Below are 19595 nucleotides of genomic sequence, written 5' to 3' on the forward strand. Positions count from 1 at the left end.
TCTGTTTCTTTGTTAGTGGTAGCATCAGTGCTGGTCAGTTGGCTGATTTGACATTACTTGTACCGTAAGCCAACTTTGATGATACTGGATAAAGTTCTCAGGGGAGAGAGTACACGTCAGGTTTCGTGGTCTTAGCTGACAGCTCTGTGATCTGGGAGTGTTGACAGTTGACAGGCAAGGCTTTGTTGACCTGAACTCACAGAACCACGGCAGGGGTCAAAAGTCATAGTGTTCAATCACTCTGTGTAGGTGTGGCTGCAGGGAAACGTGACTAGATGAGGCCTCTCTGAGCACTGTGGCTGTACTAAACTAACTGTAACACCACCATGATCCACCGGCCAGGCAGGCTGACACACTTCCCAGAGGTGTGTAGGATTGAGGGTGTTGCATGGGAACGCGAGCAGCGCGGAAACTGGGCGGAAGGGTGGACGGGCCCCTCTCTGGCCCAGGCAGTAGGGTTCACACACAGACAATGGAGCCCTGGAGACCCAGGGCGGTGGAGTTGTGATTGCACCCCGCACCGCTAAAATAACACACACATCCTACCGCACCGCTTAGCCTGCTTCCGCTCCGCTCCCCTTTTCCTCTTTTTCCTCATCCTTGTATCCTCATACACACATACTGTAGTATATTCATGCACTCTCTCTCTCTCTTACACACTCTTTCACACACACACACACACACACACACACACATCTCTTTTGTATAGCAGCAGAACTACGTTTTTTCTTATTTTGTTTGGCTTCATTTCCTTGTTTCAAGGGGAAGGAAACCGACCATTCTCTGTGGAAACCATCTGCTGTCCTTCAAACGTCTCTCAATAAATTAGAGTGAAATTCCATCTGCTTACTGTGAGAGAACAAAAAGTCAGCAGCCATTCATTAGCTTACAAACAGTCTCTCTAAAGACACACTCAAACGACAAGTCTTTTTTTAAAAGATGGAACCAAAGGAGCAGTGAAGCTGATTCATATGCATATGAAGCTCCCTGGTATGTCTGAGTGTTGAGTCTAGTGAGTTGGAGGAAGTGCTGTCCTGCTGTGAGTGCATTGGCAGGTATTTGGCTCAGCTCAGTCAGTGGCTTTTGGGGTCACCGTGGTTTCCTTGTGTGTCGGCTGTAGCCGTGAGGACGTGTCAGAGTGTTTCAGTGTGGTGAACAGTTAGAGAGAGAGAGAGAGGCAGCAGTGTCAAGGTCACTGGATCATCCTCACCCCCCCACTGGGTATTCTCTCTGGATCGAGAAACCCAACGCAACACTATTCCTGTTGGATGGAAACCTTTTACTGACTGACTATGCATGCAATGAGACATCCATTGTGGTTTCTTAGACATTGCCCAGTGATCTGTCATGTAATTGCCAGTCGATAACCCCATCACATACTCCAGCAGAAGTCAATTACTTCATAAATCATTGAGCTTTGACTATCATCTCCCATCCTTTTTTTGTGTGATCCAGTTTCAACCACCAGAGACCAGACCCTGGGAAGTGGAACTCCTCAAAGAGAAGTAGAGATGAAAGTCTCTTTGAGTAGTTCCACCCCCTAGAGGGAAAGAGAGAGGGAAGAAGAGAGAGTAAAGGAGGTGGGGTGTAACAGCGGGAGAGTCAATAATTTGAGCCCAGCCTACTGTAGACCACAATACCAGGGAAGGAGAGAGGGAGTGAGGGTGAATGAGAGTGACACCTCAGCCGAACTGTGTGTTTAGAGCTCTGCAATCCCAGAGACAAGCACAGCTGATGTGTGGATTACCACAGCAATTCTCACTGGAGCTGTTTTTGGAAAATGGTGGGCTTCTCTTCCTCTTCAGCTGTTGAAACCGGTAAGTAACCAAATTGACTGCATGCCTGCATTATACTTGGTCTTGGCAGCCCGCTATTGTCTCTCAGTGGTCTGTGTGTGTTGTTTGTCCCAGTCTCTCAGGACTGTAACATTTGAGTTGGAAATACACTAAAAGTATGTGGACACGCCTTCAAGTTAGAGTATTAGTCCATTTCAGCCACACCCGTTGCTGACAGGTGTATAAAACCGAGCACACAGCCATGAAATCTACATAGACAAACATTGGCAGTAGAATGGCCCATACTGAAAAGCTCAATGACTTTCAATGTGGCACCATCATAGGATGCAAACAACCTTTCCAACACGTCAGTTCATCAAATTTCTGCCCTGCTAGAGCTGCCCCGGTAAACTATGAGTGCTAATATTGTGAAGTGCAAACTTCCAGCAGCAACAATGGCTCAGCCGCGAAGTGGTAGGCCACACAGGCACACAGAAAGGGACCGCCGAGTGCTGAAGCATGAAGCTCGTAAAAAGCATCTGTTCTCGGTTGCGACACTCACTACCGAGTTCCACACTGCCTCTGGAAGCAACGTCAGCACAAGAACCATTTGTCGGGAGCTTCGTGAAATGGGTTTCCATGGCCGAGGAGCCGCAAACAAGCCTAAGATCACCATGCGCAATGCCAAGCGTTGGCTGGAGGTGTGTAAAGCTTGCCGCCATTGGACTCTGAATCACATTTCCCCATCTGGCAGTCCGACGGACAAATCTGGGTTTGGTGGATGCCAGGAGAATGCTACCTGCCCGAATGCAAAGTGCCAAGTGTAAAGTTTGGTGGAGGAGGAATAATGGTCTGGGGCTGTTTTTGATGGTTCGGGCTAGGCCCCTTAGTTCCAGTGAAGGGAAATCTTAACGCTAAAGCATACAATGACATTCTAGACAATTCTGTGCTTCCAACTTTGTGGCAACAGTTTGGGGAGGGTCCTTTCCTGTTTCAGCATGACAATGCCACCGTGCACAAAGCGAGGTCGATACAGAAATGGTTTGTTGAGATTGGTGTTGAAGAACTTGACTGGCCTGCACAGAGCCCTGACCTCAACCCCATTGAACACCTTTGGGCTGAATTGGAACACCGACTGCAAGCCAGGCCTTATCACCCATCAGTGTTTGACCTCACTAATGCTCTTGTGGCTAAATGGAAGCATATCCCTGCAGCAATGTTCCAACATCTAGTGGAAAGCCTTCCCAGACGAGTACAGGCGGTTATAGCAGCGAGGGGGGGACTAACTCCATATCAATGGCCATGATTTTGGAATTAGATATTCGACGAGTAGGTGTCCACATACTTTCGGCCATGTGGTATAGTTGTGTGTATAGATCGTGTGTACAGTCTTATCAGAGGTCCTACTGAACACTGTATCTCCACTTCCTGAGGCTACGTGGACATTTTCTCAAATAATTATCTCTGACCCTGTCTACTTTTCAGAGTTCTGTTTTGATAGGACCAATTCATTTCCCTTGCTTGTTCATTCATTTAGACGTCGGTGTGTTATTACAGAGATATCTGTTGTACGTCTTGATACCTGCCATGTTTCTCTGGATAGCTGTGTTCTAATACAAACCATCAAGTTAATCTCATGAACAATTCTTGTCAGTCAAGGCCCTTTAGACGTACAAAGAAAATGTTATGACTGCATCCGGTGTTGTTACATGCTGGAGTTCTGTTATGTTAATTAGGTTCCTTCTGTGTGGTATAACCTGAATGTTGCCTCAACTGTTCAAATAAGCTGACCAGGCAACGTCTGACTTTCTGACCACCCCAGACATTACGGCACCCCACTTCTAAACAACACTCTTACTGGGCTATATTCAGAGGATTGCGAAATCATAGTGTTTGTGTTTTGTGCTGAACTTGTTTGCCCTTGTTTCAGAGGTAGGCCTAATGGTTTTGTTGTGTTATGATGGAGTAACTGCTGGCAATGCAGACGTTCCAGAGAGCAGAGAGTTTTTAATAAGATTGTGGAAGATCCTGACTGTGCTAACATAACCTTACAATTAGACTTGTTTCCACATGAATGCATCTGCTCACAAAGCACTTCAGGTCTGCACTTTGAAGCTGCTCAGTTTGTTGGTGTAAGACATGGTGAAGGTCCAGTGGGCAGAGAAATGAAACACTTTAACCGACAGGTTATTTGATCTGCTATGAGCAGAGATAAAGACAACAACCTTTTGGAGTAAAGCAAAAGAAACAGTCCCATATTGTAGTGATTACTCTAGACCAGGAAAAACATCTCTCAGATCCAGAGACCTCAAAGAAAAACAGGTGGTCTTGAGATTACTGAGATTACTGTCTACACACGCTGAGTTTTTCAGTCTCTTCCCTACCACTGTGGTGTGTGTGTGTGTGTGTGTGTGTGTGTGTGTGTGTGTGTGTGTGTGTGTGTGTGTGTGTGTGTGTGTGTGTGTGTGTGTGTGTGTGTGTGTGTGTGTGTGTGTGTGTGTGTGTGTGTGTGTGTGTGTGTGTGTGTGTGCGTAATGCTCCTCTCCAGGAGAGACCCACATCCAGTGACTGGTACTGCAGTTCTGGTGTCTCCACTCAGCTCCAGGAATGCCCCACTACAGATAAGAGATATGAAGACTCTCATCTACTGAGAGAAACAACTGATCACCAGGGTAGCTGATGAACAGATGTTTCTGTATAATGAAATGGTCCTGTCATGAGTTTGAGGGTGCCAGGAAGAGAGGTGTGGAAAGTCATCCAAAATGTGTCATCCAAAATGTGGAGTTCATTCAATCCAAGATGGCGTAGCAGTCGGACTTGTGTCCTTGTCTTGTCCTGTCCTGTCCCATGTATATATCGTTTTCTTCGTATAGATTTCGTATAGATTTTAATCTCACTTTCCAACCCGCCTCACCCAATGTGGTACAGATCTGCTGTTTTTATACTTTAGAACCGGAACCCCTTTCAGAAGCTAGCCAGCTAACTAGCTACTAGCTAGTAGTCAGTTAGCCAATGCTAGCGGCCCTCACCGTTAACTCGAACATCAGCCGGCCTCAACCCGGTCAATTCCTGCCAGTCTGCACAGCACGATATCAACCCAGAGCATATTGGACTGCTTTTTCTCTACCACATCTCCGGATTCCTACCTCAAGCTCTGAACCTTTACACCGGATCATTGCAGCTAGCTAGCTGCTATCCGAGTGGTTACTCCTGGTTAACGTCTTGTCCCGAAGCAAGCACCAGTTAGCCTGGAGCTAGCCTCGAGCTAGGCCCATCTCCCGGCTAGCCAAAGAGGTCCACCAGCCAATTCTTGGGCTCTTTTACCAATTGGCCTGGACTGCCAACATGGAGCCCTGCCGATCCATCACGACTGGTCTGCCGACGTAACCGTCCGAGATGGTCTCAACAGGCTCTTTCGTTGCGACGTCGCCAGATACCCATCTGCTAGACCCCGGTCCGCTAACTGTCTGAATTGCCATGTCTCCAGCTTCCCTAGTGTAGCAGCGACTACGGAATTGGCTCCCTGACTCATCTAGTGCTACTCATTGGACCTTATGATCACTCGGCTACACATGCCTCTCCCTAATGTCAATATGCCTTGTCTATTGCTGTTTTGGTTAGTGATTATTGTCTTATTTCACTGTAGAGCCCCTAGCCCTGTCCAATATGCCTTAGATAGCCCTTTTGTTCCACCCCCCACACATGCGGTGACCTCACCTGGCTTAACTGGTGCCTCTAGAGACAAAACCTCTCTCATCGTCACTCAATGCCTAGGTTTACCTCCACTGTACTCACATCCTACCATACCCTTGTCTGTACATTATGCTTTGAATCTATTCTTCCGCGCCCAGAAATCTGCTCCTTTTACTCTCTGTTCCGAACGCACTAGACGACCAGTTCGTATAGCTTTTAGCCGTACCCTTATCCTACTCCTCCTCTGTTCCTCTGGTGATGTAGAGGTTGACCCAGGCTCTGCAGCCCCCAGCACCACTCCCATTCCCCAGGCGCTCTAATTTGTTGACTTCTGTAACCGTAAAAGCCTTGGTTTCATGCATGTTAACATGAGAAGCCTCCTCCATAAATTTGTTTTATTCACTGCTTTAGCACACTCCGCCAACCCTGATGTTCTAGCCGTGTCTGAAATCTGGCTTAGGAAGGCCACCAAAAATCCTGAAATGTTCATCCCTAACTATAACATCTTCCGACAAGATAGAACTGCCGAAGGGGGCGGAGTTGCAATCTACTGCAGATATAGCCTGCAGGGTTCTGTCATACTACCCAGGTCTGTGCCCAAACAATTTGAGCTTCTACTTATAAAAATCCACCTTTCAAGAAACAAGTCTCTTGTTATAAACCCCCTTCAGCCTCCAGCTGTGCCCTGGACACCATATGTGAATTGATTGCCCCCCATCTATCTTCAGAGTTCGTACTGTTAGGTGACCTAAACTGGGATATGCTTAACTTCTACTTGGTACTCATCCCGGATCCGGGAGCACCCTCATCAGTAAAAAAGCTGACTAGCATAGCCTTGCATAGCGCCACAAGTAAATACTAGCATCTAAATATCATGAAATCACAAGTCCAAGACACCAGATGAAAGATACACATCTTGTGAATCCAGCCATCATTTCTGATTTTTAAAATGTTTTACAGGGAAAACACAATATGTATTTCTATTAGCTAACCACGATAGCAAAAGACCCAACTTTTTTTTTTACTGCATAGGTAGCTATCACAAATTCGACCAAATAAAGATATAAATAGTCACTAACCAAGAAACAACTTCATCAGATGACAGTCCTATAACAGATTTATTGTATAGCATATGTTTTGTTAGAAAAATGTGCATATTTCAGGTATAAATCATAGTTTTACATTGCAGCCACCATCACAACTCTCACCAAAGCAGCTAGAATAACTACAGAAACCAACATGAAATACCTAAATACTCATCATAAAACATTTATGAAAAATACACGGTGTACAGCAAATTAAAGACAAACATCTTGTGAATCCAGCCAATATTTCAGATTTTTTAAGTGTTTTACAGCGAAAACACAATATAGCATTATATTAGCTTACTACAATAGCCTACCACACAGCCCCATTCATTCAACATAACGTTAGCGATAGCGAATAAACCAGCAAAAGATATTAATTTTTTCACTAACCTTCTCAAACTTCTTCAGATGACAGTCCTATAACATCATATTACACAATACATATATGGTTTGTTCGAAAATGTGCATATTTAGCGGCACAAATCGTGGTTATACATTGTGAATAGTAGCCAAACTGCAAACAAAATCTTGGGAGAAATCTTGGGAGAGGCACCTAATCTAATCAATAACTAATCATAAACTTGACTAAAAAATACAGGTTGGACAGCAAATTAAAGATACATTAGTTCTTAATGCAACCGCTGTGTTCGATTTTTTAAATTAACGTTACTACGACATACAGCGTACGATAAAGCGAGACCGCGCCGAAATTAATGGCGGAATAATAGTTTAACTTTTTCGACAGAAATTGAATAAATAGTTCTTACTATTTGATGAGCTTCCATCAGAATCTTGTACAAGTTGTCATTTGTCCAGAATAATCGTTGCTCGGTTGTAGAATGTCGTCTTCAACTGTGGAATTAGCAGCAAACGTTAGCCATGTGGTGCAGACGTGTCCAAATCCCCAGAACGCAGCACAAAGAAAATCCTGAAAATCGCAATATACTGATATAAACTGATATAACTCGGTTTAAAATAACTACATTATGATGTTTTTAACACGTATATCGAATAAAATCAGAGCCGGATATATCTAACGCCTATAACAACAGCTTTTCAGAACGCAATCCTGAGGTCTGTCTCGCGTCATGACGAACGTTGAAAAGATTGCACCCCCGGTTCCAAGAGCTCTTGTTCGGCCTCAGATCTACCTAGACACCCCATTCCAATTCTCACTGCTTACTGCCATCTAGGGGAAGGCGTATGCAGTGCATGTAGACCCATAGATTGCATGCAAATTAATAAACTGACCCTGGAACAGAGCCCCCGATTTCAGATTTCTCACTTCCTGACAGGAAGTTTGCTGCAAAATGAGTTCTGTTTTACTCACAGATATAATTCAAACGGTTTTAGAAACTAGAGAGTGTTTTCTATCCAATAGTAATAATAATATGCATATTGTACGAGCAAGAATTGAGTACGAGGCAGTTTAATTTGGAAACGATTTTTTACAAAGTCGAAATGGCGCCCCCCTATTGAGAAAAGGTTTTAACACCCCGGCCGTCCTGAAACACTTCAGCGAGCAGGCCTTTCTAATCGATCTGGCCCGGGTATCCTGGAAGGATATTGACTTCATCCCGTCAGTAGAGGATGCATGGTTGCGCTTTAAAAGTGCTTTCCTCGCCATCTTAAATAAGCCTGCCCCATTCAAAAAATGTATAACTAAGAACAGATATAGGCCTTGGTTCACCCCAGACTTGACTGCCCTTGACCAGCACAAAAACATCCTGTGGCGTTCTGCATTAGCATCGAATAGCCCCCGCGATATGCAACTTTTCAGGGAAGTCAGGAACCAATATACTCAGTCAGTTAGGAAAGCTAAGGCTAGCTTTTTCAAACAGAAATTTGCATCCTGTAGCACTAATTCCAAAACGTTTTTTGGACACTGTAAAGTCCATGGAGATTAAGATAACCTCCTCCCATCTGCCCACTGCACAGAGGCTAGGAAACACTGTCACCACAGATAAATCTACAATAATCAATCATTTCAATAAGCATTTTTCTACGGCTGGCCATGATTTCCACCTGGCCACCCCTACCCCGGCCAACAGCTCAGCACCCCCTGCAGCAACTTGCCCAAGCCCCCCCTGCTTCTCCTTCACCCAAATCCAGACAGCTGATGTTCTGAAAGAGCTGCAAAATCTGGATCCCTACAAATGAGCTGGGCTAGACAATCTGGACCCTCTCTTTCTAAAATTATTAGCCGAAATTGTTGCAACCCCTATTACTAGCCTGTTCAACCTCTCTTTCGTATCGTCTGAGATCCCAAAGATTGGAAAGCTGTATAAAATTTGGACACTGCTGAGAAGTTCTCAGGGATAGACATTAAAGGTTGCTCTATTTCCTGGGCTAAGTGACCTGAGCAGGATGCAAAGAACTCCAGTAGTCTGGTCTTCCAGGTGTATTTCCCTGTGTGTAGTTTAAAATAGCTACTTAACATTTACGGCTAAGTGATCATAATCTTCGGGCAACCAAAAAACACTCCTGACTTGCCTAATGGGTGAATGCCTCTCAGACCTTAAAGGGTTACTTCAGGATTGTATCTACTTCCCCAGAGTCAGATGAACACATGGATGCCATTTGTATGTCTCTGTGTCCAGTATGAAGGAAGTTATAGGTGGTTTCACGAGCCAATGCTAACTAGCGTTTGCGCAATGACTGTCAATCACTGGTTCTGCTTTTGTGACTATCATACCCGTTTATTGCATTAATCTGCCAGACCCCATGTTATTATTATATTGTCTGGGGTCTTCCAGCCACCGTGTCTATATAACCAGATATCTGAGGTTAGCTCTTTCCAAAGCCACTTATGTTGTCAGCACAGAGCTGACCTATGAATATAGATTTGCTCAGTAATTATATTGTACAATCTCTTGAAATTGTTACTCGTTGTTTCATACATGACCTCTGACCTGTGTTCTTCTTTCCCCCCAGCGATGGAGTACCTGGTGAGTGAACTGAACGTGTTGCTGAAGCTGCTGGACCATGAGCGTGTGAGCACAGCCACAGCAGAGAAGATGAGTGTGATACGGAGCCTACTGGGGCAGCTGCAGCCATCAGGTGAGTGTGTGTTCCAGATTTAACCCAACCCCTCTGAATCAGAGAGGGGAGGGTTCCTTAATCGTCGTCCATGTCATCGGCGCCTGGGAAGCAGTTGTTGTTGGGGTTTAACTGCCTTGCTCAAGGTCAGAACGGCAGATTTTTGTAATTTTTTTCCATGTACTCAGTTCTCTTCTCTGTTAAAGTGAATGGATCAGACTTCGTATACATGAACACTTCCCTTTATGGAAATGGCACCAGCTTTGTGGAATCTTTGTTTGAGGAATTGGGTGAGTTAAATATCATATCTGTATTATTTCATATGACAGAAGGAGAACTTGCTAGACAATCCTACTATACAGTAGCACATTATTTAATTCTTAAAGGAAATCTTTAAAATTATGTTATATTTTATTGTCCCACTCCCAACAGACTGTGACCTGCATGAGCTCAGAGCCTCCCCAGAAGAACTGAAGGATCAGGTAGAGGAGAAAACCTCCAAAATACCACCGTCGAAAGTAAGATAGCCTTTTTGACTATACTGTATAATTGTGTCTATAACACATTTGTTATTGAATTTTGCCTCACCCTAACCCTTTTCCCCCAGAGTCCCACTGACACCCCCCCTCCTCTGCCAACCACCCCTCCTCCAGAGGACTACTATGAGGAGGCAGTGCCCCTGGACCCTGGCACGGTGCCCCAGTACATCACCAACATTGCCACATGCAGTGAGTACTCACATTTCGTCCCGACAGTCACCTATAACCATCTGAAGTCACTGTCCATACACATTGTTATTATTAGGTTACATCTAATCTGTTACCTCCTGCTTTCTTCTAGTCAGCTCAAGTCCCCCAAATTCCATTGAAGATGCATACTATGAAGACGCTGACAACAACTACCCCACCACCCGAATCAATGGCCCGCGCAAGAACTCGTGTGAGTATGAAATCATAACACCCTGTTGAGATGAATGTGTACATGTGCTATATTTGCATATCGGGAGGGAGGAGGAACCTTCTTATCCACTAACCTTTGTTTTTCTCCAGACGCTGATTCAGATGCGCTGAGCAGCTCCTATGAGTCGTATGACGAGGAGGATGAGGAGGCGAAGGGCCAGGACAGGACTCGGCGGTGGCAGTCAGAGGAGAACTCTGTGGGCCCCATGAAGGACTGTCGCATCTGTGCCTTCCTGTTGCGCAAGAAACGCTTCGGACAGTGGGCAAAACAGCTGACCGTTGTCCGTGACAACAGATTACAGGTAGGACAACAGGAACTTTTCTGCTGTCTGTTGCATGTGTTTTATTATTCAATGTTTATTACACACCAGGGCTGAGGTAACTAAGACACGTTTTGACATAAGTGATATGCAGTGAAAAGTATAAAAAAGTATAGAGTATAAAAAAACGATTGTTTGCGTCTTTCTCTGCAGTGCTACAAGAGCATCAAAGACAGCAGCCCACACATTGAGCTGCCGCTGAACCTGTGTAACGTCATCTACGTCCCCAAAGACGCACGCCGCAAGAAGCACAAGCTGCGTTTCTCCCTGCCTGGGGGAGAGGCCTTGGTGCTGGCTGTCCAGAGCAAGGAACAGGCGGAGCGATGGCTCAAGGTGATCCGGGAGGTGGTCAGTCAGGCCAGCAGCAATGACGGATTAGAGGGCTCCTCCTCTCCTATGATCCAGAGGAAGAAAGATCTGGACAAGGTGGGCCTCCCCTCTGTAACCCCGCTGGCTAACACACTCAGCCTATAGGTCTGTAATCCAACACACTGTTTGCACTGAATAGACCCCTATGGGATCCCCTGTTTTCCTCAAACAGACTCAGACACTCTGGGACTGGTGCTTTCACAAGCTATGTTTAACATCCACATATATCACCATGCTGCAGTAACCAGACAAACAAAGAGGTCTGATGGGTCCGCACTCAAAAAGATGTCATAAAGCTTCCTGCATTCTTTTTTTCCACTGCATCAGGGATAGTGTACACAGACGTTTCGGCTTTACAGCCTTCTACAGAGTGTAGGTACAATTTTTTTTTAATTCAAAGAAGAATTTGTAAAGAACAACATATAAGTAGCAGGTGCTTCTAATCAGGGTTGCCACTCATCTGCCAATCAGGGACGGGTCTTTTCTGGTCTACCTGTATACAAATTAGCCACGAAGAAGTAGAGAATTATAGGGTATGGCAGCGGGCACGAAGGGCGACTCACAAATCAATCGCCCCAGGTGTCCGCTCACCTGAATACATCACATCAATTCACGAGTTAGCCCACCACAAAGGACATCTGGCAAAGCCGTTCATGAATATGCGTGTCCAACTAATAAACAACATACAAAATCTGATATGGATAGTGTTCTTGTATAACAGTATAATTGAGGCTTATAGGAAGGAGGTGAAATCTAATTCTTTGAGATACAGAATTTAATTGATATATCCACATGGCTTCTCTTTGGAGTCATTTGTTGTCATAGTAAATAACCAGGCAGAATGAAAACAGTCCAGTGAAGAGACAGACAGACATACTCCCTGTTTGACACCCCTGGTGTAACACTGCCTGATCTTTATCAGTTAAAATGATGGTGTGTTTACTCAGTGTCAACACTCGATCAGAGGTGGGTTGACGCTCATGCTGCCTGCTGACTGTGGGAAGGAAACAGCTGTCAAAGTAAAGGGCTAGCAATCAGCAACTGAAACTCCACATAGAGGAAAACAGAGTGATTTCATTACAGCCTAAATATATGGCTTTGGACAGACAGACTGTTGAACCCATTTCAGGATTATTCTGAGACGATAAGGACTTTTAGGCAGTGTGCCACCATGTGGGTATGTCCTAGCTGGAAATCGTTCTGTCATTGCAGGGTCTACAGTTGAAGTCGGAATTTTACATACACCTTAGCCAAATACATTTAACCACAGTTTTTCATAATTCCCGACATTTAATCCTACTAAAAATTCCCTGTTTTAGGTCAGTTAGGATCGCCACTTTACTTTAAGAATGTGAAATGTCAGAATAATAGTAGAGAGAATGATTTATTTCAGCTTTTATTTATTTCATCACATTCCCAGTGGGCCAGAAGTTTACATACACTTAATTAGTATTTGGTAGCATTGCCTTTAAATTGTTTAACTTGGGTCAAATGTTTTGTGTAACCTTCCTCAAGCTTCCCACAATAAGTTGGGTGAATTTTGTCCCATTCCTCCTGACAGAGCTGGTGCATCTGAGTCAGGTGTGTAAGCCTCCTTGCTCGCACACGCTTTTTCAGTTCTGCCCACAAATTTTCTATAGGATTGAGGTCAGGACTTTGTGATGGCCAATCCAATACCTTGACTTTGTTGTCCTTAAGACATTTTGCCACAACTTTGGAAATATGCTTGGGGTCATTGTCCATTTGGAAGACCCATTTGCGACCAAGCTTTAACTTCCTGACTGATGTATTGAGATGTTGCTTCAATACATTCACATAATTTTCCTCCGTCATGATGCCATCTATTTTGTGAAGTGCACCAGTTCCTCCTGCAGCAAAGCACCCCCACAACATGATGCTAACACCCCCGTTCTTCACGGTTGGGATGGTGTTCTTTGGCTTGCAAGCCTCCCCCTTTTTCCTGCAAACATAACGATGGTCATTATGGCCAAACAGTTCTATTTTTGTTTCATCAGAGCAGAGGACATTTCTCCAAAAAGTACGATCCTTGTCCCCATGTGCAGTTGCAAACCGTACTCTGTCTGTAAACAATTGTTGGAAAAATTACTTGTGTCATGCACAAAGTAGATGTCCTAACCGGCTTGCCAAAACTATAGTGGTTGAAAAATTAGGTTTAATGACTCCAACCTAAGTGTATGTAAACTTCCAACTTCAACTGTATGTATGTGAGAGTGAGTGGATGCGTGTGTGTGTTTCAAGTTTCAAAAGCCACGTGCACAAGTACAGTGACATGCCTTTCTTGCGAGCATGGCATGTGCCGCCACTAACCTAATCCCTCCCCCCCTCCGTCTTAGTTAGTAGGAGCTGACAAGCACACCTCCGACTCTGACAGCGTGGCCACTGGTGACAACCTACCCTCTGGTCAGCTCCGGGACAACTGTGACCAAGGTTAGGCTCCAATCTGCCTCAAAATACCTGAACATCCCCGTATGGCTGTATTCTTATATACATACTGCAGCTTTGTATTTACCTGTCTGCATTCTGATAGTTCTGCATTGTGAGAGACCACGTCAGTTACAAGATGTAAGGAGGATCTGTATTTTAATTTTAGAAAAACATTCTGTTCTGTATTTTAAACTGTCACAGGCCCAAGCAGAGTGAAATGTAGCACTATGTTGGGCAGTAGATTGTCAACATAGAGAAGGAGAAAAATGAATTAACAAGGAGAGTGATCCATGTTCTTGGGTCAGAAGAGGGGTAAACATTTTGAGTTTTACCTAAAGCACATAAAAGACAGGAAGTGTGGCTCAGAGCAGAAACATCCTTCCTGCCCTCTTCCTGCCTTTGTCTCACAATGACATCAAAGGACATATACTGTACGTACACAAGGCAGAGAGAGTAGCACCTGATAGACAGAGCTGGGAGACTTCCAAACAAACAAAAATATTGTGCCACATTATAACTTTAGCTTCCGGTAAATAAGACTCCTAACAAAAAGAGGTGTTTTCAGACACATTTGTAAACAACTTTGTGTTTCTATTCAGGGAAGGGGAAGAGGGGGGCGTTTACAGAGCTGACGGGATCTATGAGCAGAGCGGCTGGACGGAAGATCAACAGGATCATCAGTTTCTCTAAGAAGAAGCCTCCTCTCCCAGGAGACACTCTGACCTCTTCCTACCGTGACGACAATCCCCGCTGTGGTGAGCACACTGCATCCATGTCATATTTTACATTTTTCTCTCTCTCAGTCATAATCTCTGGGCTGAACCCTGTGCATAGCTAGTTGTAGCTACTTATTACTGCAGCTTTATGTGTTGCAAATTGAGATTCTGCAGCCTCCCAGGCTCTGCATTATGTTACTATTCTCATCTTTCTTTTGTCCTCCCACCTTTAAAACCTGTTATTTTCCACTTCCCCATAGAATAACCTTTATGGAAAGTCCAACAGTGAGAATATGTATGTATTCCTTTCCCTTGTCCCCAGGTTATCTGAATGTGCTTGTGAACCAGTGCTGGAGGGAGAGATGGTGCTGTGTAAAGGGTGGAACACTGTACCTGCACAAAGAAAGGGGTGACCTGCGTACTCACGTCAGCGCTGTGGTCCTCCATGGGGCCGAGGTCGTACCTGGACTGGGGCCCAAGCACCCCTTCGCTTTCCGCATCCTGCAAGGAGGCAACGAGGTGGCTGCATTGGAGGTATGTCTGCGTGTGTGTATTTGTATCCCAATGTATGATATTTTCTCCCCTATTACAGACTTAAATCTCTTGCCCAGTATCTCCGGTCTGTCTCATGGGTTCTAGTCCCGTTTGGGATCAGTGACATGTGATGATGTAAGTGTCCCTGTGTGTCCATCAGGCCAGCTGTTCAGAGGAGATGGGCCGCTGGCTGGGGGTCCTGCTGGCAGAGTCTGGCTGCGCCACCACCCCAGAGGCCCTGCACTACGACTATGTGGACGTGGACACCATCACTAACATCACAGACGCAGCAAGACACTCCTTCCTGTGAGTCTGATAGAGTGGGGCCCTTTGGCCTGGGATCATTTCTAAATGCTCAAAGTGCTTTACATTGTAATGGGAGTACATTTGCTAATGCTAGATGGTCATTATTGGTAAATGCTTATGTCTCTTTCCTCCTCATCTTGTCCCATAGTTGGGCTACCTCCTCCAGTGGCGCCTCCACAGACACCAGAACCTATGATGAGGTTCCTTATGAGGGTGTATTGGTAAGGAGATTTACAATAAATCGAATGAATCCACACGTCTGTGTCCACCCTTAACTGCAGCTGAAGTTTAAAGGATCCAGTTGATGAATGATCTGTTCCACTATCCTCTCATATCTCAGGGAGTAGGAGTCAGAGGGCTTTTTATTCTAGCGCAGTTTGAAGGCCTGCTGAAAGTCGATCGGCTCCTCTGTGTGTATGTGGGAGGGTAGATAGTGTTCCAGGGATGATTTCTGATGAGCTTCTTTCAGAGCACTTCTGAGTTGTGAAAGCAGTACAGAGATCTCGCACACAGCCCTGACTCTTTTGGGAAAACTCTTTGCTGGAAAGTATGACAGTCATATCCAACTGTGTATCCAGCTGTGTCAAGTCTTTTCATTCAATCCAGCTTTCACAATTTGACTGTAATACTTTGTGATACATCTCTCACATTCCAGTTTACTCAACTTGAAGTGGTTAGTTTATTTAACTTGTGGTCTAGTTTCTCAAAAACAGTACGTTTCCAGTAAGTTTTCCAATACCAAACTTTACATATCACACATTAGTGACAGAGTTCATCTGTTCGTTCCTCTCTCCTCCCTCTCTCTCATCGCTGGCCATCACCTCTTTTCAACTCTTTATTCTCTCATATCTTTCTCCACTTACACACCTTTCCCTCCCTGTTACCCTGTCTTTCTCATCATATCTCCTTTCCCTATTCCCCCTTCCCTACGCTTCCCTCCACAGCAGCCAGAGAAGCCAGTACCCAGACCAGGAGCGCAGGTGAAACGCCACTCTTCTTTCTCCAGCAGCAGAGAGATAGAGAAGGCGGATTCCTTAGTCACCATAAAGAGACACGGCTCCAGTAAGTCCCCCGAAGGTCAGCCAAGACTGTGTGTGATGCTGGGAACATAGGGGGGAATTGGACATTATCTCACCTTTTTAGAGTACGCCTAGAAAATACCTATATGATGTATAAATGTGACCACTCAGAAATGTATTTCCGGGGTTTCTCTGTCTTTAGATGCGAATCAGTATGCATCAGGGAAGTATGGCAAAACACGAGCCGAGGAGGATGCCAGGAGGTACCTGAAAGAGAAAGAAGAGATGGAGAAGGAGCGAGAGGTCATAAAAAATGCCCTGCTCGTATTACGCAATGATAGGAAAGAGGTGAAGGAACAACTGAAGGATGCTACAGGTAAGAAAGTAAAACACATTCTTGTATTGAATTTCCTTAAATAGAGAGAGCAAACCTAGACCATTTCTTTTGCATAGATTAATGGTCCACCTACTGCTTGGCCACAGTATAGAAATTCATCACTCAGACATATTGTGGAGCCTAACAAATGGATGACTGTGTGTGACTGTGTTCAGGTAAGCAGCAGAAGCAGCTAGAGAAGCGTTTGGCCCAGCTGGAGGAAAGCTGCAGGGGGAAGGAGGGGGAGCGGGTGGACCTGGAGCTGCGTCTCAATGAGGTGAAGGAGAACCTAAAGAAGTCCCTGGCTGGAGGGGTGCTGGGGCCGCTCACAGAGAGCAAACCCCCCACTAGCAAACCCCCCAGAAAGGTACCTGGCCTACAGCTTCGCCTACAGCACATCACGAAGAGTTATATCAAGTCTACTCTAGCCCATGGTTTATTGTAGATAAGCTAAACCGTATACTTTTGGGGTCAATTCGAATTGAAGGCAACCAATTCAGGAAGTCATTTGAATTTAAAATAAAATAAATGGGCCAAGGTTTGAAAAAAATTGCTTCTACTTTTCAGTTGATTGAGAATTCATTGAATTGACCCCAACACTGCTTTGCATTATTCGGGTTTTTATGTTGAAGATTTCTTACTGTCTTAGCATGTATTTCCATCTGAGGTGTTTTGTTGAGTATTGTACGTAGAAATAGTATTATTTACCCATAAACAGATATTCTCAAGCTCTCTTTCCTCGTACTGTATGTCCAGGTCCGGATCAGTAAAGTTGACAACACATACACTGAGGCATCCATGCCAGTCAACTGTGTTGCGGAGATGCGGAAGTGCCCCCCATCCATCTGTTCATCTAGCAAGGGGAACGTCATGCAGAAAGCCAAGGTAGGCTGTCATAAAACAAGATCCAGGGCACCCATTGACATGAACCTGTTTAATTAAGTAGCACTGTGTCTCAATGTTCTATATCACAATCAGAACGCAGACTGTAACAAACGTACAGCAAGATCAGCCCTCGTAGGTGTACTTTATGTACAAACACTAAATGTGTGCCCTGTTTCTTTTTAGGAATGGGAGTCCAAAAAGGGGACTTAGAAAGACACTGCTCATTCAGATGGTCAGTCAAATGCTTGTTGTCTTGGAACATGTTGGAGTTGATTTGAAAAAGGAGGAGGGGTGAAGCAGGGACTCCATTATCTTCAACTTTTCCACTTCCCTCTTGGAGAGCCAAATATTTACTGCACATCGCTGAGCTGAAAAAATTGTGACAGGGGAAGACAACTCCTGGAATTGTTGAAAAACATAATTCAAAGCCCTATCAGTCACTAGGAAACACTGAATGCTCATTCTGTAGCATGACACTTGTTTTGTGATTCAGTAATTGCTTGTGTTGCATATGGTATTGTTGTTCCTTCAGAGTGTGGAAGAGGATATGTTCTGAGGACTCCATGTGGACACATCAGGCTGGACTTGAGATGTTGAGAGGAGAGATTTTTAGAGGGTGAATATGCATACACATTATGCACATATCTGCAAGAATAGATAATAAAGGGAAAGAGAATATTGTATTGACTGTGAGAGTTTGTTGTTGGAATAGTTGCCTAAAAGAGATACTGTATCCCATAGAAATACCGTTTTATGCTCCACTACGTAAGTCATTTCAAAACATGCACAGATGTTCAGAGTGGGAGGGGGAAAAAACCTTCCATGAAGTGCATCAAACATTATTCCAGATCTTGTTTTAACAACTTGCCGGACCACAGACAGAAAAACACAAGACACATTATGACACATGTATAAATGAATTGTTATGGTAATGTGAGACTAATTATGTGACTAAACAATGATGTTTCCGTATTACGTAATTCACTCACCGTTTCTCACTGTAATGAGACTTTTACTTCTAATGACTTTTGCACTTTACTTTATTTCTATGTGTATTGTACATAAAAGCTCTTCATTGAAATTGTCTGACTTTTTCAAACCTATTTGATGGTCATGTCACAGAAAGGATAGCAGAGGGTGTGTGTGTGTGTGTGTGTGTGTGTGTGTGTGTGTGTGTGTGTGTGTGTGTGTGTGTGTGTGTGTGTGTGTGTGTGTGTGTGTGTGTGTGTGTGTGTGTGTGTGTGTGTGTGTGTGTGTGTGTGTGTGTGGCAGGAAGAACATGTTAATACGCCTGTAATAGACTATTGTAGAATTCATTGAAAGAATGATGATGGGATGACACACCTCCACCAGTTGGGTCCTTGCTATCCGGTATCTTTGGGATGCCTCTACCCCATTGAAGTTGAAATTGAAAATGGTTACGGTATTTGGTATATTATTAGGATCCCCATTAGCTGTTGCGAAAGCAGCAGATACTCTTCCTGGTAAGGGTTAAGGTTAGGTAAGGGTAGGGGTTAGGGTTTAGGGTAGGGATGTCCCAAGGAACCCTGTATACCACTAACCCCAACAGTTGGAAGGAGGAGCAGGACAAGGGTGGGGCGGTCGTCGCTAGCTTCTATAGCCACAAAGTAATGAACCCTGTCCATTTCTACAATTTCTCTTAAAATGGTATTTTAAACCTAACCTTAACCATACCGCTAACCTTCTGCCTAACCCTAACCTTAAATTAAGACCAAAAAGCTAAGTATGAAAAAGTTTACACTCACCACTGTAAGTCACTTTGGATAAGAGCGTCTGCTAAATTACTAAAATGTTGACTTTGTGGCTGTGGAATCTGACTTTGTGCCTGTCATGTACGTACATGTATTTACCTGGAGTGCCTGAGGGTGGCGCTGTTAGTATTTACTACCGTACATGTGATCATCTGTACTTGCACTTGACCGATGACATAAGATAAACGTTAATTTACCTGCATCCCTGCCTCAGTGTGCTAATATATTACATGGTGTCAGAAGTTAAAAAGTAATACAAAGGGAAGCTCAACATTATGGAACAAATGAGACCACCGACT

The 19595-nt window shown here is 44.4% G+C and overlaps 1 protein-coding gene across 4 annotated transcripts in view; it reads left to right on the top strand.

Annotated features, from left to right (window-relative positions):
• LOC120032410 (actin filament-associated protein 1-like 1) overlaps positions 1-18603 on the top strand; it is a 36103-nt gene extending 17500 nt beyond the window's left edge. Inside the window, exons 1-18 of one of the 4 annotated variants that reach the window (XM_038978520.1) lie at positions 1622-1817; positions 9491-9616; positions 9802-9885; positions 10028-10113; positions 10203-10323; positions 10436-10534; positions 10645-10856; positions 11028-11300; positions 13598-13691; positions 14288-14443; positions 14727-14938; positions 15099-15244; positions 15393-15465; positions 16189-16321; positions 16466-16639; positions 16816-17006; positions 17396-17524; positions 17708-18603. In XM_038978520.1, the coding sequence (XP_038834448.1) occupies positions 1781-1817; positions 9491-9616; positions 9802-9885; positions 10028-10113; positions 10203-10323; positions 10436-10534; positions 10645-10856; positions 11028-11300; positions 13598-13691; positions 14288-14443; positions 14727-14938; positions 15099-15244; positions 15393-15465; positions 16189-16321; positions 16466-16639; positions 16816-17006; positions 17396-17524; positions 17708-17734 (2373 nt within the window). In that variant the 5' untranslated portion in view covers positions 1622-1780 and the 3' untranslated portion in view covers positions 17735-18603. Of the gene's footprint in view, positions 1-1621; positions 1818-9490; positions 9617-9801; positions 9886-10027; positions 10114-10202; positions 10324-10435; positions 10535-10644; positions 10857-11027; positions 11301-13597; positions 13692-14287; positions 14444-14726; positions 14939-15098; positions 15245-15392; positions 15466-16188; positions 16322-16465; positions 16640-16815; positions 17007-17395; positions 17525-17707 lie in introns of those variants that run through there. The other 3 variants (XM_038978501.1, XM_038978493.1, XM_038978510.1) reach the window with 3 other exon arrangements.
• Positions 18604-19595: the final 992 nt, after the last annotated feature.

This window comes from Salvelinus namaycush, chromosome 3 (assembly GCF_016432855.1).
Source record: "Salvelinus namaycush isolate Seneca chromosome 3, SaNama_1.0, whole genome shotgun sequence".
NCBI classification, from domain to species: domain Eukaryota; kingdom Metazoa; phylum Chordata; class Actinopteri; order Salmoniformes; family Salmonidae; genus Salvelinus; species Salvelinus namaycush.